The sequence below is a fragment of the Ambystoma mexicanum genome, chromosome 3p (assembly GCF_040938575.1).
Source record: "Ambystoma mexicanum isolate Mex_15411 chromosome 3p, UKY_AmexF1_1, whole genome shotgun sequence".
In the NCBI taxonomy this organism is placed as follows: Eukaryota; Metazoa; Chordata; class Amphibia; order Caudata; family Ambystomatidae; genus Ambystoma; species Ambystoma mexicanum.
The window spans coordinates 731,268,556-731,296,043 of NC_090925.1; the positions used below are offsets into that span (position 1 = coordinate 731,268,556).

At 49.9% G+C, this 27,488-nt stretch overlaps 1 protein-coding gene across 2 annotated transcripts in view; it reads left to right on the plus strand.

Annotated features, from left to right (window-relative positions):
- The first annotated feature begins 4,307 nt into the window (after window positions 1-4,307).
- LOC138580779 (carbonic anhydrase 4-like) overlaps window positions 4,308-27,488 on the plus strand; it is a 165,648-nt gene continuing 142,467 nt past the window's right edge. For both annotated transcript variants that reach the window (XM_069651593.1, XM_069651594.1), the window contains exons 1-3: window positions 4,308-4,486; window positions 6,906-6,977; window positions 20,641-20,763. In XM_069651593.1, coding sequence (XP_069507694.1) covers window positions 6,908-6,977; window positions 20,641-20,763 — 193 coding nt within the window. In that variant the 5' untranslated portion in view covers window positions 4,308-4,486; window positions 6,906-6,907. The remainder of the gene's footprint in view (window positions 4,487-6,905; window positions 6,978-20,640; window positions 20,764-27,488) is intronic.

The following is a 27,488-nucleotide window of genomic DNA, read 5'->3' on the forward strand; positions in this document are numbered from 1 at the left end:
ACTTGATAAACTTAGTTATTATTTTCTATTATTTTTTTGATAGTCAAAATAATCCTCATCTGAAATAAAAGCATATTGCTCATTTGAACAGTATGCCCAAATATACACACAAGAAAAATAAAAACAATCGTGAAACTACTGCAGAGACCGACGTTCGTTTGAGTTGACAAAACACAATCACCTTATTTTTGCAATGCCGTCCACAGATAGTGTTTTTAAACCAACATTTCAAAAGACCTTTTGCAAACAGTATTTCTACCAATTACATCTGGGAAGAGATGTTTTCAAGTTCCTGAGTTGCAGACGGCTCTCAAATCGGGCTTCGCCACTTACCCAAAGTGAGTGCTACCGTAACTTTGATCACACTATGCATTATCTGCCGAAGTTAGAAGTCTGTACAAAGTATTCAGCTGTATGCTACTTCAAAAAATGCCTCACTCCTGATATTGCAACATAGGTAAATGTTAATAGTGGCAATTCATATACTGGGCGCCACAGTATATTTGTCTACTATCTTGTTTTTGATTTAACGTCCCATGATACAGTTGCGTTCTAAAGACTAATTCTGTGATATCTCTGATGTCGCTATTTATGCAAATTAGGCAGGCCCACACATCTTTTGCCACCCAGGGCCCCGCAAAGCCTAGGGCCGGCCCTGGCCACCGCGATGTCCGCTTGTGGTTGGAACTGTGTTGGGGGGGGGGGGGTCTTATATCAATAAATAAACATCTTATATCAACAACTAAACTACAGTAATTGAAAAAGACAAAATCCTCTGGGATCTAGCCTGCCACAAAGTAACCGGGTGCTGCTCAGATTCTATGTGGATGGGGTGAGACATTTGTCTTGATTCCAGCAATGTTCTAGAGGGCCTGGGTGGCCCCCACACGTGGGCCTCTATAGTGTAGGCCAGGGAGAGGAATCTAGGCTGCAGGGGCATGTCCATACCACCCAGTGGCAATTAATGCATTTAAATAACAGATTCTGTCACCCTGGATGGCAATCTTGGCACCACTGCTCTCCATACATTATTGGTCTGTTACAATCCACAGCAGCTCATCACGGTTCCTACTTGCCAAGGAAGTAGGGGTACATCTCTTATTAGTGTATGTCCTTGGTTTGATTTTGTATGAATGCATCCCTATGTTCCGGTGAATGTATGTTACATATATAGTGGTTATACAAATGGCTATTAGACTGTTTGGGGTTCTTACCTATGGACACAGTTGAAAAACACACATAGAAAGATGTAATATGCAGGTATTAATGATTAGAAGACTACAAACTAAGGGGGTCATGCAGAGTTGGGTGGATTTTTTAATACCACTGAAGAAAGTTATGAGCTCTGCCGGTGGGATTTCGGAAATGCCACTCTGCCGAAAATGTACCACCAGCAGAGGTGGTCTTCCTGGAATACCTCCAGTGCTATTTCAGAAATATCACCTCATTTGGTGGTAACGTAAAAAGGATGTTTGTACATTTTTCATCATTAATGTGAAGGGAGAAATGGATGATGTACAGTAGTGGCCCTTTGATGCATTATGTGAGTAAGTTGGTGAGAGGAGGCAATCAGAGATGCTCACTTCTTACCCCCTAAATAAGGCCTGTTGTAGAACGCCTTTTCACTCTATTGAAGGGAAGCACCTGGGAGTTGGTTCTGTACAGTAAAAAAGAAAAAATGTAAAAATTGGGGGCCTGTATCTGTCTAAAATTCCTATGGAATACCACTGGTGGTATTGTATCATACCCTGATTTGGGTAGACAGTAAAATCAACAGTATTTGCCAAATACTGACGGTTTCACTGTTACCACCCAACTCTGAATGAACCCCTGAGTATGTGATTATTTTTCATTGTCTCGTCCAGAACACCCTTCTCTTATGTGATCAACAAAAACACACATGCAAATCAACACCAGATTCAAATATTTATATACAAAGTCACACTTTCCCTATAAAATACACTGTCACAAATACACAGATACATTATTCCAGTCACAGAAATGGAAACACACACCACCTTATTTCAACACACACATAAACGTAATATGCGCCTCTTGGTCCCTCTCCATCACCGGTCCAGCGCGTATTCCCTTTGCAGCTCTCCCTGCTTCCATGTGTTGAAATATGCAGCTGACTTTCCAAGAGTGTGCAACTTGGGAGCACAAAAACAGCCATGTCCCCTGGCTGTCTTTCGTTCTGCAGTGTCCAACTGCAGAACCATAGCCACAATTACCAGCAAGAAGCCGACAAAGGGTTCTTGTCACGTTTCTCAGAGGCTGACCGGCAAATCACGGTGCTCTGCTGACTAACTGTAAGCGAAGGCAACAGAAGGTGGTGAAGGGTAAGGGGTGGGCTTGATTTGATATGCAATTAAAGGGCATGAGAGGCAAGGAATTGCTGACTGGGCAATTTGGGCAAGGGAAGGAACTGCGCGCAATGGAAGGGAAGGGATTGGGTTAAAGGATGGAGCAAAAGGGGAACAGTGGTCTGAAAGTTAATTATAAGAAACGGGGGGTATTGAAGACACCGGAGGATGATGGGTGAGGAAATAGGGAAAATGCAATGAAGGTGCACATATGGAATGGGAGGTCAGCAGGTTGACTGTTGCTGAGAGCTATGCCTCACCTGCGTGCCACTGCACCCGACTGTGGGACGAGCGTGCTTTTTGAACGTATTTTTCAATTACTACATTTCTTATATTTTTTCAGGTTGCTTTAAATGCGACTTGGTGCTGTGAAAGTACACACAATTGCACGGACAACTATAATTATAGTGAGTTTTCATTACAATCACGGTAGTCTGTTTCTTGTAAATACATTGGTGCTTTGAAAAACAGATTTATTCAACAGTATACTAGTTTATCCCTTGAATAACAACTTTGTAGAAAGTATTTTTTTTGTTTCTAATATTGAAGATGGAATAAAAAAAGATGAAGTCTCCCCTGCTTTCTAAATTGGAAACAATAAAAAAAAACAGGAAGGTAGGGCTTGAATCTCTGTCTTCCACATATTATGTGATCCTGAGCAAATCACTTTTCATCACTATGCAGCATTTTCCTTACAGCCTCACTCATCTGTGTTTATATTCTATAAATAATTATAATAGAAACAATGTCTGTTGAGCATACTGGTGAGGAGGGAAGATGACAAGTGAGGGTCTTATGTGGTGGGGGTGGGTACAGAGGGTGCAGGGATGGGTCTTTTCCCATGCCAGCTCTTGTCTGGCTGTGAGAGCAAACCCAGCCCCCCTGGTTCAGCAATGGCTCTGCTCTACAAATGAGGTCCCCACCTCGGTCACCTCATTACATGGTTCTGCAACTAAAGATGGGATGGGATAGGGGAGATGAAGCCTGTTGTCAAAGTACAAGTTGTAGCACACTGAAACCTGGGCTCAAATCCCGGCGTTCCCATTTCACCAGATTATATTATGCCAGTGAAATAATGTTGCTATGTTTGGTAACTGGGAGAATGTCCAGGGGCCGGATCTCTAAGAATCCACAAATATAACTAAAAAAAAGCTGCTGCCTAAAAGGAAAGTAATGTCAATAATGTCTACTATATATATATATTTTTTTTTAATTGTTTATTTGTTTTGGTAGCAAAAATTAATTTACACCTTTACAAATGTTAGAATCTTATACTATAATACCGTCTACTATATATTCTTGAGAATGTGGGGGGGGGGGTTGGTGTTGAGTTTTCCGTGTTCTGGAAGTTGGGGCCATGACACTATAGGCCAGAAAACAACCTGCCCCCAGGCTAAAAGTTGCAGTCCCCCACACCCCGTTCACCATCATTACTGCAATAACCTTTCAAAAGTGGAATGTTCTACATATTTCACCAGAAAATGCCCCCTTGGGTTTTGCTGAAACTGTGCATCACGAAAGGAATGAATTGCCATTGGCAACTGTGGGCCACTTTTTAATTGGTGCCCAGGCCAGTTGCGTGCCTCAGCGCGTCCCTGGGGTGGAGGGGGGGGGGGCTCACTAGATCGTGCCTCATTACCACTAGGAGCACTGATTGTACCTGTTCATTCATCCACTTTTTTTCAGTGTAGAGCGAGCGCTGCGAAGCTGGCTCCTGCACCGCGCCTGGGCGCTATGTGAGTGAACACCGTGCCCTTAGCACGCACATGCCAGTACTGGGAGCGCGTAGGAAGCCACGCAGGAATCTCACCCCGATGCCAGCAGCCAGGCGCTATTGACCTTGCAGAGCAGGGACACCAGGCGCCACACCCTCCTTCGTGGAGGGAGTGCCCGCTGGGGGCTGGGCAGGTAGGAGGTGCTGGGGTTATAACAACAGGGACAGGGCAGTAAGCACTGCCATTCACCGACAGAGATAGCAGGACAGGGTGTTATAGACCAAGAGGCATCGCAGGAGGCTGTAATCACAGAAGGGCCGGGCAATATTCAGCAACAGAGGCCCTCAGACTGACACCCGCCCTTGTGACAGACCGAGGGGGCCAAACCAGCCAAGAAGCCAAGAGGTAAGGGCACGAAATGGCCTAGGAAGGGTCTAGAATATCAACAGATGGGTGGGTGCGGGCGGGATAGCAGGCCCGAGATGGATAAATTCACGGGCTTGCAGACCCAGGGTAGCTAAGGGTGCGGGAGCAGGGTCTGCAGTATGGGGGCATAGATGTGAGGCAGCGGGTTCAGGGGTATGGGTGACCAGATGTGAGACAGCAGGCTCTGAGGTAGAGATGACCAGATGCGAGGCAGCAGGCTCTGAGGTACAGGTGACCAGATGCGAGGCAGCAGGCTCTGGGGTACAGGTGACCAGATGCGAGGCAGCAGACTCTGGGGTACAGATGACCAGATGCGAGCCAGCAGGCTCTGGGGTACAGATGACCAGATGCGAGGCAGCAGGCTCTGGGGTACAGGTGACCAGATGCGAGGCAGCAGGCTCTGGGGTATGGGTGACAGATGTGAGGCAGCAGGCTCTGGGGTATGGGTGACCAGATGTGAGGCAGCAGGCTCTGAGGTAGAGGTTATAAGATGCGAGCTAGCAGCCTCTGGGGTACAGGTGACCAGATAACCAGATGCGAGGCAGCAGGCTCTGGGGTATGGGTGACCAGATGTGAGGCAGCAGGCTCTGAGTTATAGGTGACCAGATGCGAGGCAGCAGGCTCTGAGGAACAGGTGACCAGATGCGAGCCAGCAGGCTCTGGGATACAGGTGACCAGATGCGAGGCAGCAGGCTCTGGGGTACAGGTGACCTGATGCGAGGCAACAGGCTCTGAGGTAGAGGTGACCAGATGCGAGGGAGCAGGCTCTGCGGTACAGGTGACTAGATGCGAGGCAGCAGGCTCTGAGGTACAGGTGACCAGATGCGAGGCAGCAGGCTCTGAGGTACACGCGACCAGATGCGATGCAGCAGGTTCTGGGGTATGGGTGGCCAGATGTGAGGCAGCAGGCTCTGAGGTAGAGGTGACAACATGCGAGGCAGCAGGCTCCGGGCTACAGGTGACCAGATGCCAGGTAGCAGGCTCTGAGGTACAGGTGACCAGATGCGAGGCAGCAGGCTATGAAGTACAGGTGACAAGATGCGAGGCAGCAGGCTCTGGGTACAGGAGACCAGATGCGAGGCAGCAGGCTCTGAGGTACAGGTGACCAGATGCGAGGCACCAGGCTCTGAGGTACAAGGGACCAGATGTGAGGCAGCAGGCTTTGAGGTTCAGGTTACCATATGCGAGGCAGCAGCCTCTGAGGTACAGGTGACCAGATGAGAGGCAGCAGGCTCTGGCGTGTAAGGGGCTGGAAGCGAGGCCGCGGGATCCAGGGTATATTAGTGGCTGCATGTGAAGCACCGGGGCCTGGGGAATGTGGAGGGCTAGATGTGAGGCAGCAGGATCTGGGATATATTAGTGGATGCATATGGACATTTGAGGCAGGAAGCGGGATATGTCTGTCTAGAGGGAGGCAGCAGGAGGCGAGACATGGGTGGCTAGAGGGAGGCAGCAGGATGCGGGATATGGGTGGCTACAGAGAGGCAGCGGGATACGGGTGGCTAGAGGGAGGCAGTAGGATGCGGGATGTCTGGCTAGAGGGAGGCAGCAATATGTGGGATATGTGTGGTTAGATGTGAGGCAGCGTGGTCTGGGCTATATCGATGGATGCATATGGACATGTGAAGCAGCAGGTTTCGGGATATGGATGGCTGGGGTGAACAGAATTCGGATATTTTTGTCGGTTCTTTAGATGACTAGATACAGAACAGTGCGAACTGGAGGCTACAGGTGGGACATCAGGGTCTCTGGGGCTGGCTGTGGGGCTGTAAGGTCTCGGCGGCTGACTGTGGGGGCAGCAGGGTCTCTAGCTGGCTGTGGGGCGGCAGGGTCTCTGCGGCTGGCTGTGGGGCGGCAGGGTCTCTGCGGCTGGCTGTGGGGTGGCAGGGTCTCTGCGGCTGGCTGTGGGGCGGCAGGGTCTCTGTGGCTGGATGTGGGGCGGCAAGGTCTCTGGCTGGCTGTGGGGCGGCAGGGTCTCTGTGGCTGGATGTGGGGCTGCAGGGTCTCTGTGGCTGGCTGTGGGGTGGCAGGGTCTCTGTGGTTGGCTGTGGGGCGGAAGGGGCTCTGTGGCTGGCTGTGGGGCGGCAGGGTCTCTGTGGTTGGCTGTGGGGTGGCAGAGTCTCTGGGGCTGGCTGTGGGGCGGCTTGGTCTCTGTGGTTGGCTGTGGGGCGGCAGGGTCTCTGGGGCTGGCTGTGGGGCGGCAGGGTCTCTGTGGCTGGCTGTGGGGCGGCAGGGTCTCTGTGGCTGGCTGTGGGCGGCAGGGTCTCTGGGGCTGGCTGTGGGGAGGCAGGGTCTCTGTGGCTGGCTGTGGGCGGCAGGGTCTCTGGGGCTGGCTGTGGGGCGGCTCATGGCTGGATGTGGGAGCTAATGCTGCGGTGTGTTTATTTCCCCCGTGCAGGAATGGGCCTTCGGAAGGTTCTGGTGCTGCTGCTGGTGTTGGGCTGGGCCTCGGTGCACCCGGCACGTGCAGGTAAATGCTCTCCTCCAGGCATAGATCTCCCCGCGCAGCCCTCTCAGCCTGTCTCGCGGCGCTAGCTTCATTCCTGCTGCGCCATCTCTCCCACCATCTGCGCCTCCTAGAATCTCTGGGTGTCTCCTGGTAGCCCCTCAGCGTAAGTCGGTCCCCTGTTTCCTCTCCTCCATGTCCACGCACCCTGCCCGGGCCCTCATGCTACACTTGTACACCTCCCCCTGCCTCAGCAGCCTCAGAGCCTGTCCATTGCTGGGGGAGCACTCCCCTCTTTACTCTTCGAATGTATCCTGTGGGGGTTCATCGAAATGTTGGCATGAGGACGTAGCGCTCCGATATCTTACGCCCCCCGTCACCTTGGCACGTGTAATGGTGCCCTAGGGCTGTCGCCTGACCACCACGATCTCATTTAGGCTCAGTGGTGCAACACCATTGAGCCGAACGGGGTTCACCCCCCTCGCTCCCCCCGAAATTGTGGCTATGTTGACTCTACTCCACTGACCTACAGAGCCGTGGTGGACAGAACAGGACACAGACATTAAATGCGCCTGGCCACTGCTGTTAACAAAGGCCCTGCAATTAAAGCATTTCGTTGTTAGCACCTGCGTTTATATGTATACTTGTTTAGGCAATTGAAATCGTGACGTGTGATTAGCACTTGCAGGCCAGAGAAATTATTGGAATTGGGTGAGGAGGTAGGCAGGAGAAAGCTCATTCTCACAGCAGGGCTTAAGTGTGTGGTTTCAGATGTGGAGAGAGTTAACTGCCTGTAACATTGAAGCTGTGCTAGACTAGTCTCATTAGAATATTTGTTTTGTTATTTGGCATTTCTATAGCGCTCTATATATCATTTGTATCACCTCAAAGCGGTGGTCTGGTCCGGGTCAGTTGAGAGTACGGTGGCACAGGGTGCATGGGTGCACCGGTTATGTGCGCAGCTGAAGCGTCTGCGCGATGGTAGCTGCACCCTAGTATTAGGTGTGGTGGTATTTGATATCAGTAGAATGTGTGCAGTCAGGGTGATGATCCCCAGGACAGGGCTCTAGCTGTGTTAGGCCTGTTTAGGAGACATAAAGAAATTGGAGGCCCCCACACAAGCAAGTGTTCCCCTCCCCCACAGTCTCTGAAGTTAGTGCCTCTCCCAACGTTTTAAGATTTAGCCCCCCGAAATGTTAGCCTAGGAGCACCCCTGGAGGGAGGGCAGCCTTTCCCGAAACTTGCTGGGTTCAAGTTTTACTGTGTTTGGGCAGAAAAATGTATTTGCACAAACGCAGCTAAACTTTAAAGCTGCTAGTTTCAGGAAAGGCTTCCCTTACCCCTGTGCGTAACAAAAATCCAACGCACACATGATCAGCCAGCCCCACCCCACGGATGAGGGCCCATATCACATCGTGTGTGCTGTTTCACATCCGAGGGGAGGGGGCTGATGCAGGGAGTTGCGGGAAGCATTGTTGCATGTTTGCTCATGTATGTATGTATGTATGTATGTGTGTGTGCAATGAGTGTACATATGTGTTATGTAGTGTGTGAAGGAGTGAATGATGAATGGGTGCCTGTGTGAATGAGCAAGTGTACAGTGATGGAGGTGCGAGTGAACAGAGGGGGGGGCGGAGCCTCTAAATTTTCCCTGCCCAGTTTCTGAAGTGGCCCCTCCCATCACCCATTAGCTCCCAGAGTCCCAGATGTAGGTTTCGTTGCGCCCCTGGTTAGGCTTCCGGCCCCACGGCCGGTCTGTTCCCTGTGGTGCCTCCGCCGTCTCACGCACGCCCCCCCTGCATCATTAGCCCCTTAGGCCGCCTCTGTTCCTTTGTGGCCCTGGATTCTCAGCCCTTCCCCGCCTGCTTCCTCGCCTCCAGACGATGCCCCCTGGTCCTTTGTAAATCCCAGTGCCTGCGCAATCTCCCAGGCTGCCGCCTGCTTCCTCACCTGTATCTCTGCACCTCCCACGTCAGCTAATTAGTCTCACTCTCCCGTGGTCCCTCCTCAATCTTCCATTGCATATTCCCGAGGACGGCTCACCCCTCTCCCAGTATATAAGCCTATGTGCGCCCCATTAGCCATTGTGGCTCCTCATTCTCCAAACGTGCAACACGGGTGGGTGCTCAGCTGCCCACCGTGTAACCCTGGTGGCTCCTCAGTCTGCAAGTGAGCAACCCCTGTGGATCCTCAGTCTCCAAGCGTGTAACACAGGTGGGTGCTCAGTTGGCCACTGTATAACCCTGGTGGCTCCTCAGTATCTGAGTGTATAACCCTGGTGGCTTCTTCATGTCCCATTGTGTAACGCTGGTGGCTCCTCAGTCTCCAAGTGCATAACCGTGGTGGTCCCTCAGTTTCCGAAGGTGTAACCCTGATGGCTCCTCATTCTCCCACTGTGTAACCCACTCTTCAGTCTCCAAATTCATATCCCTGATGATTCAGCAGGTTCTCATGTGTGACCCTGGTAGATCCTCAGTCTCTAAGTGTGTAACCCTGTTGGCTCCTCAGGCTCCCAGTTTGTAACCCACTCTTCCGTCTCCAAATTCATAACCCTGATGATTCAGCAGGTTCTCATGTGTGACCCTGGTAGTTCCTCAGTCTCTAAGTGTGTAACCCTGATGGCTCCTCACTCCCCAATTGTGGAAAGGTGGTGGCTCCTCAGCCTCGTACTTTGTTTACCCCGTTGGCTCATCCGTACCTCAGTGTGCAAACCTGCAACTCCTCAGTCTCCAAGTGTGCAACCCTGTTGGCTACCAAGTCTCCAAGTGTGTAACCTTGGTGGCTCCTCAGTCTACAAGTGTGCAACCCTGGTGGCTCTTCAGTCCCCCAGGGTGTAATCCCAGTGGCTTCTTCCTATCCCAGTGTGAAACCCTGCGGCTCCTCATTTTCCTAATGTGTAACCCTGATGGCTCCTCATCCTCCCAGTGTGTTAAGGTGGTGGCCCCTCAGCCTCCCAGTTTGTGTACCCTGTTGGCTCATCAGTATCTGAGTGTATAATGTTGGTGGCTTCTTCATTTCCCAGTGTGAAACCTTGCGGCTCCTCATTCTCCTAATGTGTAACCCTGATGGCTCCTCATTCTCCCAGTGTGTTAAGGTGGTGGCCCCTTATCCTCCCAGTTTGTGTACCCTGTTGGCTCACCAGTATCTGAGTGTATAACCCTGGTGGCTTCTTCATGTCCCATTGTGTAACGCTGGTGGCTCCTCAGTCTCCGAGTGAATAACCGTGGTGGTCCCTCAGTTTCCCAGGGTCTAACTCTGGTGGCTCCTCATTCTCCCACTGTGTAACCTTAGTGGCTCCACAGTTTCCAAACACACAACCTTGGTGGCTCTTCAGTCTCCCAGGTTCTAACCCTGGTGGCTCCTCATTCTCCCAATGTGCAATCCTGGTGGCTCCTGAGTGAGTGTAAGGCCCTTTGGGTATTGTGCATGCAATGGATGGGGATACAGAATAACTCTGACACAAAAAACGTCATCTTCAACAATATTAAGTATACAGTATATCATTGGCTCTCAAACTATAAGGCCCTTCGTTATACTGCCCTATATAATTGGTTGGCATGCTCGTGCCATTCTGCAACATTAGGTTCACTTAGCAGCACATAAACTCAGACCCAGGTGCCAGGAGGTGGACTTGACTTTACCTTCCCCACCCAATTAGCCCAATATTTCTCATCACCCATGCCTCCTGCCATGAAGATTGTCTTTGAACTTGGCCTTGCAACGTATCCTTGTATTAGGGAGAGTTCTCAGAAATGTGCTAATTCCCTCCACCTTAGAGACCCCCAGCAGCATTGCTGAATTTTGAGGACTTCATGTTTTTAACCTGGAGAGAGTGAGACCCTTTTCCCCACTCTCTCATGTATTTTTTATGTGAATTGTGTACTCTGTGTTTCTTTTGGTTGTGGGGTCTGACAAACTCCATAGGCATCATCTTTTACATTGTGCCACACAGCACCTTCAGTGCAGTGGCACAGGGAAGTCTTTTAGATTTCCCAAAGGTTTAAATACCTTCTCTGGGATAAACTACTGTTTCCCAGAGCAGTAAAGTGAAAATGGGGGTCATTATGAGTTGGGCGGTAAGGGACACCGGCCACCGGTAAGGTGACCGGTGGGACTGGGTCCCATTTGAGCCCCCTATGGGGGCTCAAATGGGAATGGGGAATGGTTGGTTGAATGGGGACTTACCAGGTCCTCCAGGGTCGGAATGACCCGGTGAGTCCCCATTCAACCAGACCGGTGCCGGACCCGGTATTGGAGGCAGCCATGGCGCAAATAGCACCATGGCTACCTCCAATCTCAGAATGGGGGCCATTGACCTTATTTACATTTGTAACATTCTAGACCCAGCACACACTATCTTACAATAGGGTGCTGGAGAGGTTACCTAGTATCCCCTTTGTCTAACTTTACCTGTAACATTTTTATGTTACCCTTTCCTCACTAAATGGCTGGTGCCAGTGGTTTAGTTTTAACTACTGTGGTGTGCATGTACCGCGGCCTGCGTTCACAGCTGCAGTAAAGCACCCAAGAGTGCCATTTTTGTCAAAATGGCCCTGGTCTTATTTTTCACCATTTCTTTGTGGATAGGTCCTTCTTGGGATTTACTCAGAGCGCCAAACCAGGTTTGGTCCCATTGTTCGCTTTACCTTTGGTGGGATTCACAAGCGAAGCCCACGGTATCTGGGGTAGGCAGAAAGTGAGGGAGGTGCCCGAAACTCCCTGTGCTTAGTCTCCTAGGAGACCCAAATGCACTCTGTGGTGATTGGCCGGCTGACTGTCCGGCAAGGACGGCCACCCTGCTGGGTGACTGATAGCTAGGCTGGAATGAATGGGAGAGAACTGAATAAAAGGTTAGGCTTTTGGCTTGGAAGGCAGAGTCGACCACTGGACAAAGGAACCGAAGAACTTGAAGAGGACACCTGCTGCAACTCCTGGACCGTTTTGCCCGGTGAAGCCCTGCTGCTGTGCTGAAACTCCAAATTCGTATCGACAGAGAAGCGCAAGGACGACTTCGCCCCTTGAGTTGGTGGGACCAAGCTACTCCAGAGTAAGCCACCTGGACATTCTTTTCAGAGCTGGTTGAATTTCCACAAAGTTGCTGCTGGAAACCGTATAGACAGGGAGAGGAACACCAGATTGTGTGCGTTGCTTTTAAGTTGACCGAGCCTGGGCCCCCTCAACAGAGTGTGGGACCCCAGAAGTAAAGAAAGTCCATCAGGACAGTCAGGAACCGCGGTTTTGCTATTTGCGGTGGTTGCAAGGAGCTGAAACACTGAAGTGCCACTTTTTGGAAAAATTGCCGGTTGCTAGTGGTGACCATCCCATTACACTGCAGGAGTCCCTAGAAGTCCTCCCTCTTGTCCCCATGACTGAGGCCCAGGAACAGTGAGATCTGCAGAGCTGCACAGGAACAGACGTCATCCGCTGCACTTTTTCTTACAAAGGTATTGTAAAGTCTGAGAGAACTTACCTCTCACTGTAGAGTTGCTTGCATCTTCTACCACTCACAAGTCTAATCAGCGTGTGGCCCTACACGTGATTCTTCTTTTCTTCAAAGACTTCTAAAACATTGTGCAAATACTTTTTATACTTACCTACTAGAAGTGCTTCATCGTATATAAGACTTTTGCCCATTGACTTTAGATTAGCCTTTTGTTCTGAATGCCCCTTTCTGGAGGGATCCAAAAGTATTTGCCTGCTTAAGAATATTTGTGGCCCCTTGTTGTTCTAATAACCATTTCCCTTTACCAACTTCTAAGAGTATTCTAAATGCCAACAGTAAGTAAGATATTAATTTCCCCAGCACCCTAGCTATTGAAGTCACCTGAGGGTGTAGGTTATGTCTGTCGGCAATCCCAAAATGGTCTTTACTGACTTAGAAACTAAGAGTGTACAGTATTGAAGTGTATTTGTGTGTTATTTTTATATTGCTCCCTTCTGAAAAGTCTTACTCTAACTGACTGATAAATGAATAATTGTTTATTCAAGAAACCTTGTGTGTAAGAGTTTATTTGAATACTTGTGACTGTGAATCTCTGTGTAACTCCCCTACAGTTCACATTGACCCCTCCTGAGATAAGCCTGGCTGCTCAACATGCTACCAACCTGTGTAGTACAGACTTATACCAATGGTTGTGTTCCTATACCTGTTGTCAGAGTTGTGTGTAGTGCACCCAAAGGGTACTGCATACAAACTATGCCTAACACCTTGTCTCTTGGAATATAAGGGAGTACAGGCTTTCACAATCGTACTAGAACTCCATGCTCAACTCTATTTCCATTCATGGTTCACGTGACAGGAGACCACAATATGGTCCATTTTGCGGCATTTAAATGTCTTAAACCTCAGTCTCCAAGCGCATAACCTTGGTGGTTCTTCAGTCTCCCAAGGTGTAACCCTGCTGGCCTCTCAATCTCTCAATTTGCAATTCTGGTGGCACCTCAGTCTCCAAGCGCATAACCTTGGTGGCTCTTCAGTCTCTCAAGGTGTAACCCTGCTTGCCCCTCATTCTCCCAATGTGCAGTCCTGGTGGCAACTCAGTCTCCAAGCGCATAACCTTGGTGGCTCTTCAGTCTCCCAAGGAGTAACCCTGCTGGCTCCTCATTCTCCCAATGTGCAATCCTGGTGGCACCTCAGTCTCCAAGCGCATAACCTTGGTGGCTCTTCAGTCTCCCAAGGAGTAACCCTGCTGGCTCCTAATTCTCCCAATGTGTAATCCTGGTGGCACCTCAGTCTCCAAGCGCATAACCTTGGTGGCGCTTCAGTCTCCCAAGGAGTAACCCTGCTGGCTCCTCATTCTCCCAATGTGCAATCCTGGTGGCACCTCAGTCTCCAAGCGCATAACCTTGGTGACTCCTTAGTCGCTCAGGGTGTAACCCTGGTGGCACCTTGCTCTCCACTGTATAACCCTGCTGGCGCCTCAGTCACACTATCTGTGCCCTGGTGATCCCTGAGTCTCACCGTGTGTGTGTGCCCTTCTGCAGATTTCAATTCGTTAAAAAAAAGTCCCAGGGCCAAGAACGTTTCTTGTAAGGCAGGCAGGACATACTTTCAAAAGATGTTCTGGAAATAATAAGCAAAATGGTGCATCCCTAAGCGACCAGACATTAATTAAAAAAAAAGGTTCCCCAAATGCCCCTTTCAAAATATAAATTACCTCTGCAACATCATGAAGTGCCCCCAAAATATCAGACATTCCACATAGTATCGTGAAATGCCCCCAAATGTCACTAGGACATGTTCCCTAAAAGCATCTTTATTTTCCTTGGGTAACCGTCCATTACGAAATGCACCCCCAAAAACACATTATTTTTAGTGCAAATGTCCCACAAAGGGCGTACTCTGCCCAGAGTATCTACTTTCGATTGTCCTGGTCTTTCTCTGCCCCTCCCTGCCCCCGCCTCTTGAACGCCCTCTCTTTCGCGCGCTGTCGTGGTCGTTCTCTGCCCCTCTCTGACTCCGCCTCTTTAATACCCTCTCTTTTGCGCGCTGTCCTGGTTTTTCTCTGCCCCTTCCTGCCGCCGCCTCTTGAACTCCCTCTCTTCCTGGTCGTTCTCTGCCCCTCCCTGCCTCCGCCTCTTGACCGCCCTCTCTGTCTCGCTCTGTCCTGGTCGTTCTCTGCCCCTCCCTGACTCCGCCTCTTGACTGCCCTCTCTTTAGTGCGCTGTCCTGGTCGTTCTCTGCCCCTCCCTGCCTCCGCCTCTTGACTGCCCTCTCTTTCGCGCGCTGTCCTGGTCGTTCTCTGCCCCTCCCTGCCTCCGCCTCTTGACCGCCCTCTCTTCCTGGTTGTTCTCTGCCCCTCCCTGCCTCTTGACCGCCCTCTCTTTCGTGCGCTGTCCTGGTCGTTCTCTGCCCCTCCCTGCCTCCGCCTCTTGACCGCCCTCTCTTTCGCGCGCTGTCCTGGTCGTTCTCTGCCCCTCCCTCCCTCCGCCTCTTGAACGCCCTGTCTTTCGTGCGCTGTCCTGGTCGTTCTCTGCCCCTCCCTGCAGCCGCCTCTTCAACGCCCTCTCTTTCGCGCGCTTCTGTACTTGATGAAGGCCCCTTCTAGCTCCTCATGCAGAAGCTTCTCGCCACCTCCCCACATCGCCTTCTTTTTCAAGCATCTCACTCGCAGCAGTCTAAACCTGCAATATCTGCAGCAGTCTAAACCTGCAATATCTGCTCATGCTTTTTCTTTCAGTTATGGCCTAGTTATAAGTTTGGCGGTATATAACCTCTGGTAATATCGCCAAACGTATTTACAGTTACCACATGCACCACAAATCCCGTGTCCGGTCGGGTCTGCGTGATGACCCTTCTATTAGCCCACGTGTTAGAGACCCGCGGGACTCCACGTGCCGCGGATCGGTAAATACCACATGTGGTAAGTGTCGCTTGAGGTATGGCTGTTGTGTGGGGGTAATACGCTCTACATAAAAGCACACAGAGAAATTAGTATTTGTACCGAAACTTGGTTGCGTGGAAAAGCATCAGGTATTTTGGGGTTGCCACAAGACGGGTTGGCGTGCTGGACCTTAGTCTCCCTCCCTCAGCCAGCACAGGGAAGTGCAGGCTGCTCACGCTCGCTATAAATAGCGCCATCTACCGAGCAGATATGGAGCTGCATTAGCGCGATAATTACACGCACAACCAGCTCTTCAACGAACCTGACACCACCCTTCAGTGGAAACTGCCCAAGCCTCACACACAGTGTTGCATCTGTCCAAACTCATATATATTGCCTGCAATTTCCAGACATCCATATATCAGGGTGAATATAGTGACCAATCAAAACAGAAGAGTCCATTATTCACTTCAAAGGGTTTCTTTCCGAATCACTGTAAGACATGTTTATCATTTACAATTGTGAACATGATGGTCCCATAATGCACTTTGCTTTTATGCAAGTCGCCGGGGTTGGGTCCATGAGGACATACTGGGTTGCTAACCTGGCTGGGGGTACGCCCCATAGCTCTGCCCCCTCCTCACCACAGCCCCGCTCATCCCAAGAAGTGACAGTTCCCCCTATATTTTCCCCATTTCCAGGACCGCTCTCAGCACTTCATCCTCAGTTTTTCTCTGATCTCCACATAATCTGCAGAGCCCAGAGCCGGCTGACCTGTTACCCTGTTTGGTGTTGTAAATGAAGACCTGAGTCATTGGGCCTCATTAAAACTCCAGCGGTAGCCGTGCCGGTAAAACGGGCAGGCTGCCGCAAGAGTTGTTATTTATTCCAGAGTCTGGCTCCACGGAAACACAGAGGGATTACGACCCTGGTGTTCCTGGAAGTCAAGCGCCAGAAAAATGTAAATCCTCATTCCCATTTGAGTCCCACAGGTCGAAATGGAAATGGGGATGAGGGAAGCACCGGCACCGTTAGTAACAGTGTTGGTGCTTCCCGGAAAGCCTGCGTGCGGGTGCCGTCCCACCCACCAGGTCAAACCTGGCAGCAGGGACGGCAGCTGCGCGCGGACTCAAAGGGCCTCATTACGAGTATGGAGGTAGCCATGCCTTTAATAAGGGCATGGCTGCCTCCATACCGGGTTCCACCAATGAGGACTTAACAGGCTATTCCAATCATGGAAGACCCGGTAAATCCTCATTGGTAAAACCCATCCCCATTCCCATTTCAGCCCCATAGGGCTCAATGGGAATGGGAAGGGAGCTAATAACAACGGGCCCGTTATTAGCTCCCTGGTCCCCTCGCATGCCTGCTAAGGATGCCTGGTTTCACCAGGCGTCCTTACCGGGTCCCGCAAGGGAACCTCGTAATAGGACATCCCATAATGAAGGGTGCTGGTCCCGTACCGACACCCTTCATTACGGGAGCACCATGGGCATAATGAGGCCCAGAGTGTGCCGGTCTGGTAACCATCGTGCCAGTATGCTTACCAGCACCGTTGTTACCGGACGGCACACTCATAATGAGGTCCAATGGGGGTCATTACAATTTTGGAGATAGCCATGGAGCAAATAGCACCATGGCTGCCTCCAAACCCGTGTCTGGGTCTGTGGTGTCGGAATGGGGACTTACCGGGACATTCCAACCATTGCGGACCTGGTAAGTCCCCATTTCGAAAACCATTCCCATTCGAGCCCACATAGGGCTCAATGGGAATGGGGAAGGAGCTTATAACGAGCCCGCAAATTGCGGGCCCGTTATTAGCTCACTGGTCCCTTAACAGGTCCCGCTAAGGGCATCTGGTAAAACCAGCCGGGACCTCGGAATGCGGCGGTAGGGGGTTAATGGCACTGGCATCCTTACCGGTGCCGTTAACTCCCTACCGCCGTACTCGTAATGACCCCGAATCCTGGAAGGCTGCTCTGCACTCCATTTTGCCTGTAAGCTGTACAAAGAAACAAGTCACTGCATATTACTTGGGGGCGAACCAGGCTTTTCATTGTCTTGCACACGTCAGTCACGCATGCTCTGTGTATGGGCATTTATGTGCATGTGCACGCACACGGCGGTCCGTCATGCTCTGTATGGTTATTTATGTGCACGCACACGGCGGTCGCTCATGCTCTGTGTATGGTAATTTATGTGCACGCACACGGCAGTCGCTCATGCTCTGTGTATGGTCATTTATGTGCACGCACACAGTAGTCGCTCATGCGCACTTGTGCCTCTCCCCACCGCCCCCCCAAAAGTCTAAGGGCCTAATTCACAGAAGCGTTTTATTGTGGCAAACCCCCATTGGAAAACACTCTGCGTATAAGGGCCGAAACATTATTTCCATTTGACAAATGTCTTTCACCCTGGAGCAAAGCAGGCTGGCTGTAGACCTTTCCATGTGCTAGAGAGCACGACAATGACACATGTTAACACAAGCAAACACATGCCCAGTAATTGTTAGCATGAATTGTGTTCTTTTTTGCATGAGGGATCAGCATGCATTGAATTCCACACGGGGCTAGTGGTTGGGGGTTCTGAAGCCCGGGTCCATTTGAAATTAAAAGGTTGAAAGACCCTGACGCAGCCCCTGTCTGACACAACATACCCTCTCTCACAGAGAGACCTTATTAAATAGGATTCCATACTTCCAAAAGGAGAGGAACTGGGGGGGAGGGGGTCAGGGAGCGGGTCAGGGAGCCCTCGGCAGAAAATGATCAGCGCTCCTCGTCAGATGTCGTTTTCTGCAGAATTGATCAAGCCACAGCAAGGAGCACTTGACACCACCTCTTTCCTGCCCGGGCCACTGGCCTGTCAACATGTGGTACACGCCGTCCTTACATGCCCTTCGGCCTGCACTCTACGACTCAAAACCTCTTCCAATGTTGCCAGAGGGTTTGTGCGCCTGCCTCAGCCTTCCATTAAAGACTTTACTTGCAACGAAACTCTCGCTCACAAACGCTGTTACGTTTCTCCGGTAAAGCAAGTGGGGGGTCTGTTTTGCAGAGATTCATTTATTTCCAATTAACTTTGATATATTTTGCAACTATGTTCTTTACATTGCATTTCTTATTGTATGCCGACTCCATTGATCCCAGGTGCCTTTTCTTGGAGCTTTCCCCGGGAAACGTCAGGTAGCATATCTCACTTGTTGACAGCATTATGTGTGATGTCATCATTTCCTGGTTGATAAATGAGAACCAGAAAGAATAGGCTTGATTATCTAAGGGCCAGACCCCGCATGTTTGCTGGATTGCATTTTATACTAGCACTTAGATTTCTACGAAAGTGTTTCTAACACTACCGTTTTCTATCTGTAATGGCGTATTTTTCCACTCAAACAATCTGCAAATGTGACGCGCACCGTGAAATGCTGAAATTCTGGCTGGAAAAGCTGGTCCACGGGCGGCCATCCGGTGTCGTTATTTTATTCCGTCTAAATCACAATGTCGCCCAAGTTCATTTGTCAGGACAGCACCACCTTTCTGGATTTCCTGCCTCTTCCGCCAAACGAGTGGGAGCCCCGGCCTCCAGCACCGAAAAGCCGGCCAAGTTCCGGTGAACTAGAGTGCCGGCGTGTGTGCATGCGCGTGCTCCTGGCCTGCTGGGCGTCGCCAGTGAGGTGCGGCCAAGGTGTATGTTATGTTATGTTAAAGGTACTTATATAGCGCACCGTCACCAACGGAATTGGTCCCCGGGCACTCTGGCAGATCTTTAAGCAGGAGGAGAGCGGGTAGGGTTAGTCGAGGAGGAGGGGAGTGGGGGAAGTGGTGTGCTTGGCAGCTTCAGCTCGGTATATACCGGGTGCTGGGCTTTGGTGCAAGTATCGGGTCGGGTGAGGCCTCATGTGCTGTAGGTGCTGTCTATGTGTTGTTGATGCAGTGTGGTAAAGTGCATGCGGATTGCTGGGAGAGAAATGGTTGTGTGAGTTTTGTGTGGGTTGAGTATGCAGAAAATTGAGGGTTGGGTTAGTGGGGTCTGTATCCTGGTCCAGGTGTGGGTGGGGTTGTTGCTGGTCCCTTATGAGTTGTCTCACTGTGGTGGTGCTGCGCGTATCCAGCTGTATCATAGTGAGTCTTGTATGGGGTGGTAGGTGTGTCAACCATTTCTTCGGGTGCAGAACTGGGTTGGTACTATCTATTCTCGTATGATCTAATGTGACATTGGTTAGTTGAAGCTTTGAATGGTTCAGGGTCAGAATGCTGTTGATGAGACGTCCTAGTGTGCCTGTCTGGGTCAGCCTGTGTATTCAGTCGTTAGTTTCCTCCTATCATGACTATCTTTCAGTTGGTTCTTTGGTTTCCGTGGGGTGACTTCCTTAGGGCTATTGTTTAGTTGTAGTTTGTGTCTGATGGCGCATTGTGCTTCCCGATGTATCTTGTACCAACCCCAGAAGGCATAGTTTTGGGAGATGAGGACCAATGATGACCTCCTTACTTCTTCCTGACTGGGGTTTCAGTCGTTAGAACAGTGACAAACAGACCAAAAGAGTACACCTAGGATATGTGGAGATGAGAGAAAAACTGAGAACGAAGTGCTTAGAGCAGTGCTGGAAATGTACAGGGGGAACTGTCACTTCTTTGGAGGGGCGGGCTGTGGGAAGGAGTGGGCGGAGCCAGGGGCATGGCCCCGGCCAGGTTGGCAACACAGTGGGCCTCATTACGACCCTGGCGGTAGCCGTGCCCTTATTAAGGGGATGGCTGCCGCCGGCAATGATTTTTTACTGGGCCAAGAAAAGGGCAATAACCGGGTCATGCCGACATTGGCGGACCCAGTAATTGCCCTTTTCTTAGACCTGATAAAGATCAATCCCCATCCCACTTGAGCCCCATAGTGCTCAATGGGAATGGGGAGGATGCTAACAACGGGCCCGTTAATGACAGGCCCGTGGTTAGCATCCTGGCCTGCTAGCGGGTCCCGCTTTTCATGTCTGGTCTGACCAGGCGTGAAAAGCGGGACCCGCTAGCAGGCCTCGTAATAGGGCAGCCCGTAATGAACAGTACCGTTCATTACGGGACCACCAGGGTCCTAATGAGGCCCAGTATGTCTTCATAGGACCTAATGCTGGCGTATGGCATAAAAGCAAAGTGCATTATGGGAACATCATAATGTTCACAATTGTACATGTTAAACTTGTCTTATAGTGATTCAGAAAGAAACCCTTTGAAGCGAACAATGGACTACATGCCTTTCAGTCCTAAAAATTCTTAGGGCCATGACCATCGTAACACTGAATGAAGAACAATATTGAGATAAGGGCCAAGCACATAGCCTGCACAGATAATAACATTGCAGATGCTTTGTTTCGCTTTCAGTGGGAGACATTTCGCAAAATGAAGCCAGAGGCAGACACCAGGCGGACAGAGATACCCAAAGAATGCTGGGAAATACTGGCAGAGAAATGAGGCAATCACCTGCGTCAACACCGAACGGCAAAGGTGAGATAACAACCAAACCGGGCACCTCAAAAACGGGTGCTAGCATGAGCACGCCTCAGGGCGTTTACACACATCCTGCTACAGGGTTATTACTAGGGCTTGCCAAGAAAGCCTTGGCAGCAAACACAGCGAAGCAATATAGCAGGTGTCTGGAAACGGTACTGAAAGTAACACAGATAGAGCATGTAGAGCTCGTAACAACAAAAGAAATTAATAGTTTTTTTAGAATGGGCTTACAATCAAAAATGAAAAAAGATTGGGCAAAGAGGAACTTAACTGCAGTAGCATATTTCACAAAAATACAAGGGGATTGGACACAAACTGCAGTGTATTGATATAACCTATGCTCTAAAAGGTTTGGGAAAGGTAGAGGGTCAGCACAAGAATACAAGATGCCCACTAAATTTGGAGAAAGCAGCAATATTGTAAAATTTATTGGAAACCGTTTGCTTGGAAAAGTACGAGATACAGGTGTTTATATTTTGGGGCATTTAGAGTTAGCGAGCTTATAGCATCAGGCACTAAAGCTGCTGATGGTTTAGGCACGCTGGAGGTCCAAGTAGAAAGGGATTACATGGCAATAGATACACAAATGTCCACGATGGGAAGCAAAAGGACCAGTACAATGTATTGCATTGATGACAAAGAACACTGCCCAATGTGCATCACAAACCCGTACCTCAGGTACCGTCCAAGTATAAGGGGGGGGCGTTTTTCGATATATAAAGATGGGAGGGCTCCGAGTCAATTTCAATTTCAGGCTGTCCTCAAGACAACCATTCAGAAAGCAGGTTGGGACAGCCGCGAATTTGGGACACACTTATTCAGAATTGGAGCAGCCACATCAGCATGGCAAGGGGGCCTGGGGGCGGACAAAGTAAAACGACTAGGGGCTTAGAAGTCTGAAGATATGTAAGGCCAGAACCAATGTAACAATGATTTTCCCCAGCAGAACGAGATGCCCCACTGAAGTCGGCATGGATCATAGGACTCCCTTTTATTTTCAGGACAGGGAGATGGTCCGAAAAGACAAAAGAAAAAACAGCATTTAGGAACACCATTATATCATGGTGGGGATAAAGGGGCATGGGTTGGGCTGAGATACACGACAAACTGGCAGACTTGGTAGCATTCAGGGACCCACCTGAATTTTTTATTTTACACCTGGGGGGGCCAATGACCTGGTGGAGCAAGGCAGGAAACAATTGCTGTTGGATACATGTGCATCATTAGCAGGAATAGCGCACAATTGGAGGGAGACCGAAATCTTCTACTCAGCCATGCTACCTCGAAAAACATGGCAGGGGGCAAACTCGTACAAAGCAATTCACAATGCGAGGAAAAAGCTTAAGAGGGGAATAGAAACATTCTGCATCAGCAGGGGAATCCATTTCATACATCACTCCGCAATTTCACTAGCAGACCCAGAGCTGTTCCATGCAGACGGGGTCCACTTGTCAGTCAGAGGCATGACAACATTCCATGATGAGATGATTGAGAATCTAGCTACAAGAGGATGCAAGTCATTCCGTAACTTTTGGGGGGAACCTCGATGGCCGAGAACCCATCCAGGTGTGGCGGCACGGGCCAGGTAGATGCCACTGGCCCGGTGCCCAAAAGATAACCATCGTTTATCATTGTGTGTTTTTGGATAAATACATTTACCAAAATGTGATGTACAATTATACTGTTGCAATAAAAACCACTGCCTTTTATTGCCAACCATAAGATAATGGTGTCCAGTCATAATGTCGAATACAATAATATCGAAAGTCAAAATGTCGAAAATAAAAAATGTCGAATTACAAAAATGTCGAATTTTTTTCGAAATAATGTTTAAATAAATAATTAATTAATTATATTTTATAAAACATTTTTTTTAACTGGTTAAAGGTATATCCATGGTGAGTGGGAGGGATGGGGAGGAGGGGGGGGGGTTGGGGTAGGGGTTTGGGATGGGTTTTTTTAATAATTAATTATTTAATTAATGTTTTATTAAATACTTTTTAAAACAAATTAAAGGTATATCCATGGGGGGTGTTGGGGGGGATGGGGAGGAGTGGAGGGTTGGGGTAGTGATTTGGGATGGGATGTTTGGGGGGGGATCCCCCCCTTATAAAAATTGTTAGTATATGTGATATTTTACATAGTTATTTTAACATTGGGTTTTCGATTTTTTTTCGACATTTTATTTTCGAATTAATGACTTTTTCTATTATATGTATGTGTTTTCGACATTTTTGAATTCGACATTTTTTTTCGATATTATGACTATAAACCTAAGATAATGACTCAGATCATAATTTACAACACCAAACAGGGTAACAGGTCAGCCGGCTCTGGGCTCTGCAGATTATGGCCAACTGCCGCGGAATATGGCACCAATGGAGCTTGCAGGCACAGGGTAATAATCAGGAGGGCCAGGGCAAGGTAACGCACCCAACAAGCAAGGCTGCTTTAGGCAGTCCTTGTAGAAACCAGGTGTGATGCTGGAAATGCATCGGAGGGACAGGGCCTCTATATCCTTGCCCTTTACTGCCTTTTATCGTGTGTTCTGTCGTGTTTTCCGCACAGGTGTTCATGTGGGACTCCTGGCGGTGCAGCTCTCTCTTTTGGTTTTGGTGAACAGACCCATGGGATACCCTTATGGCAACCATGGGTGGGGGTACAACCCTGTGCCCCTAGTGTATGTTTTTGGGCACCTGTGTGTGGCCCACAGAGCAGGGTCTGGGCTGGTGGCAGCTCTGTGCTGAATTTGACAAGTGCTCTGAGCATCCTCCATTTTGGGATACCCAGGCCCTGCCATTGGAATCAGTTGATTCCTGATAGGAAACAAGATGGCCCCTGTGGCCTCTTGCTTTCTATTGCCTGTTACCTTGTTTTCCCAAAGTCCTGGGAAGCCCTGACTCTGTCCCTTCCCCCTGACTGGCTGTTGGGTGAAGTTCCATATATGGTGTTGTAGTGAAGTCCAGGCCAGACTGGCTGGAGCCTTCCCAGTGACTGTATGTTGTGGGTACGCCTGTGGGTAGGACCTGGGTGAATGGAGCGCATGACCAATTTGCACTTCTTATTGTGGATGTCTAGTTTATGGTGTTTGACGCAATGACTGAGACAGCCCTGCCCTATACTGGTATGAATGCAGTGTGGAGTGTTGAATGGCTGGGTACTTGTCCCGATACACATAACTTGTTGTGAGTGTCTGGAGAGAAGTGAATGGCCTGAATACACTATGCACCTGATTGGCTGCCTGCCTGCATGAATGCCCTTCTGACCGATTGGTTGCCTGAGTGTAACCCAGCAGAATGAATGGGAGATGAAATCTGGGGGCCTCCCACTGCTAGAATTTGTGCTCAGAAGCTGAAGAGAAACTGGAGTTGAAACTGAAGCTTAACCTTGAAGCCCTCTTGGAAGAGAAGAATTGCTGTTGGCCTTCTTCATCAATCTGAAAGCTGCTGTGTCTCCAAGGACTGACCCAGAGAGGACCTGGTAAGGCGCCTTCTTCCCGAGCTACGAGGGACCATCGTGCACCAGCTTATCTTTGCCAAAGCTCCCTGGTAGACAGACCTACGACAGGCTGCCGACCGTAGACGGGGACCGCCGTGGAATCACAAGGAGAAGCACCTGGACACTGTTGTCCACCACCGTCGACGACCGGATCTGCCGTGCTCCCCTTGCCTAAGAACTTTCGATTCACGGACACGCTCGTCCGCACCACCGCCCGCCTTATCCTGCCAGAGACGCCCAGGCCATCGACGCGCCGAGGAGCATCCGCTGGTGGGTTTTCCGCCACCCAAAGACCACAGAGATGCCAACGACTCGACCCCCTTGCTGGGCCACAGTTCTTCAAACTCTTTGCGGTCCTGAACTATCAACATCGAAGGCCCCGCACGCCTCATCCTTGCAGGACGTCTACGCTCCGTTGCCGATGAGCACTGCTAGGAACGAAGCTGCTACTTCACCGCCTTAGTTCACCCTGTTCATCGCCGGACGTTCGATGACCCGTGGCTCCTGCCTTAAAGGGAGTGCACTCAAGAAGGGCCGTCGATTTCCCGACGAGGAACTCTACAACACCAGGTACTTTGGGGTTGCTGAACTATTGGAAAGACTCTTGTGAACAATATGTGGACTGGGCTTGTGATGAACAAGTTACTTCTTACCTTGTAACTTTCTTTCGACGGGATGTTCCTCCGACGTATTCCTCATCTTAGATATATCCTTCCAGCTCTGCTGGCCTAGGAAAATTTTTTCTCTAGAGGGCGCTGCGCGTCGACGTCCCTCGAGTCGATGTCCTTCGACAGCCGCCGTATCGACGCTCGACGTCATCCTGCCTATAAAGGCCGCGCGCAGCGTCCGTTGCTCAGTTCCGTTTTGTAGCCCACAGTATTACTGTCTGGACTAGACTAATCACCCTGAAGGAGCGTAAGCTGCAACAACAAGGGAAGTAGAACTGCGGGGATGGATGGGAGGGTCGATGAGGAATACGTCGGAAGAACATCCCGTCGAAAGAACATTACAAGGTAAGAAGTAACTTGTTCTTCGAAGGGATTGTGTCCTCCGACGTATTCCTCATCTTAGATAGGCTCCCATAGCAGTATTCTATATTCGGAGGAGGGAGTACTGACTTCACGCTGTCTTCTATTGATGAATAGAATGCAGTACAGCCCTTCCAAACCTAGTCTCTTGACTAGAGGAGGAATCCAGATTGTAAAAACGTGTAAAGGTATGGACAGACGACCATGTAGCGGCCGCACATATGTCTTTAACCGGCACGCCTCTTTTGAGGGCCGATGAAGCTGCCATACCTCTGGTCGAATGAGCCCTAAGGTTTTGAGGGGGCTCTTTCCCTGCCAGTTTATAACATTCCAGAATGGCTAGAATGATCCATCTGGAAATGGTCTGCTTAGTTATTGGTAACCCCAGCTTGTGACCTGCGTAACCTACAAACAGCTGGTCTGCCTGTCTTATCCTGGCTAGTCTACTAATGTAAAAACTTAAAACCCTCCTAGGGTCTAGTCTGTGTAACCTCTCTTCCTCTTTCCCCGGGTGAGGAGGAGGATAGAAAGATGGTAGGGTAATCTTCTGAGAGATATGGAATTCAGAAACTACCTTTGGGAGGAAATTAGGCTTCACTTGCAGGACAACTTTGTCTTTGTGAAAGATTGTATGAGGGGGTTTACAAGAAAGAGCTTGTAATTCGCTCACCCTTCTAGCAGATGTAAGTGCTATTAATAAAACAGTTTTAAGGGTAAGGAATCTTAACGAACAAGAATGGAGAGGTTCGAAAGGTGTACCCATCAGGAAAGTTAGTACTAAGTTTAAATCCCATAGGGGAACTTGGAATGGTCTTGGGGGATAAACATTGGTTAACCCCTTTAGAAACTGTATTACCAAGGGTAATTTGAAATAGGATGGTTCTTCCGCAGTACGCTTAAAGATAGATAGCGCTGCGAGATAGCCCTTAATGGTGCCAACTTGAAGGCCTGAATTTGCCAAATATAGTAGGAAGGACAAAACCATTGGTGTACCACATGAAAATGGGTCGATATTCTGTTCTCTACACCAGCTACAAAATCTGTTCCAACGGCAGCGGTATAAAGACTTTGTTGCTGGCCTCCTTGCCGAAAGCAACACCTCCATAACATCATCAGGGAGGTCCCAATCCTTGTACCTCAGCCGTTCAGAAGCCAAGCGTGAAGGTTGAGGGTTTTGATGTCTGGATGGAGAACCTGACCTCCCTTCTGTGAGAGTAGGTTCTCTCTGAGAGGAAGTCGAATTGGAGGGCAGATGGACAAGTCTAGAAGGTCCGGGTACCACGTTCTCCTGTCCCAATCCGGGGCAATTAGGATCATGGTTCGCCGGAATCTTCTCAACCTCCTGATCATTTGAGGAATGACAGGGACCGGTGGGAACGCGTACAGAAGCGGAAACTCCCAGTCCACTATGAACGCGTCTCCCAGAGCTCCTCTCGGAGGAAATTCCCTTTAGCAGAACAGGTCGCATTTCCTGTTTAGGCTGGTGGCGAACAGATCTACCTGAGGGGTTCCCCAAAGGGCGAAGATCTCTTGAAGGACTTCCTGAGCTAGCTCCCACTCGTGGGAGACTGTGTTCTGCCTGCTCAGAGCGTCCGCTGTCAAGTTCTTCTCTCCGGCTAGGTGAACTGCCGAAAGAGAGATTCCTTCTTGGATTGCCCAAAACCAGAGCTGCATCGCCTCTCTGCACAGGGGTAGTGATCCTACGCCTCCCCTTTTGTTGAGGTAATGCATGGCCACCGTGTTGTCCGTCATTATCAGGACGTTCTTCCCTTGTACAGCTGGCAGGAAAGCCTTCAGCGCAAGTCTGATGGCTCTCAGCTCTAACAGGTTGATGTGTAGTCTGGACTCCGATGGAGACCAACGACCGCTGATGGTCAAGTCGTTGGCGTGGGCTCCCCACCCCGTGAGTGAGGCATCCGTGACTACTGTTATCTCCGGCCAGGGTTGCCAAAACTGTTCTCCTTTCAGAATGTTCTCCTGACAGGCCCACCACTGAAGGTCTCGAGCCACCCTGCCGGGAACCTGAAGAAGATCTGTCATTCTCCCTGAGAATTGTGACCACTGAGTCCTCAGTGCCCACTGGAGGGATCTCATTCTCAGGCGAGCCTCTGGCACAAGGAAAATGCAGGATGCCATGAGGCCTAGCAACCTCAAAAAGTCGAAGGCTGGGAGACGTTGGGCATGTTGGAACTT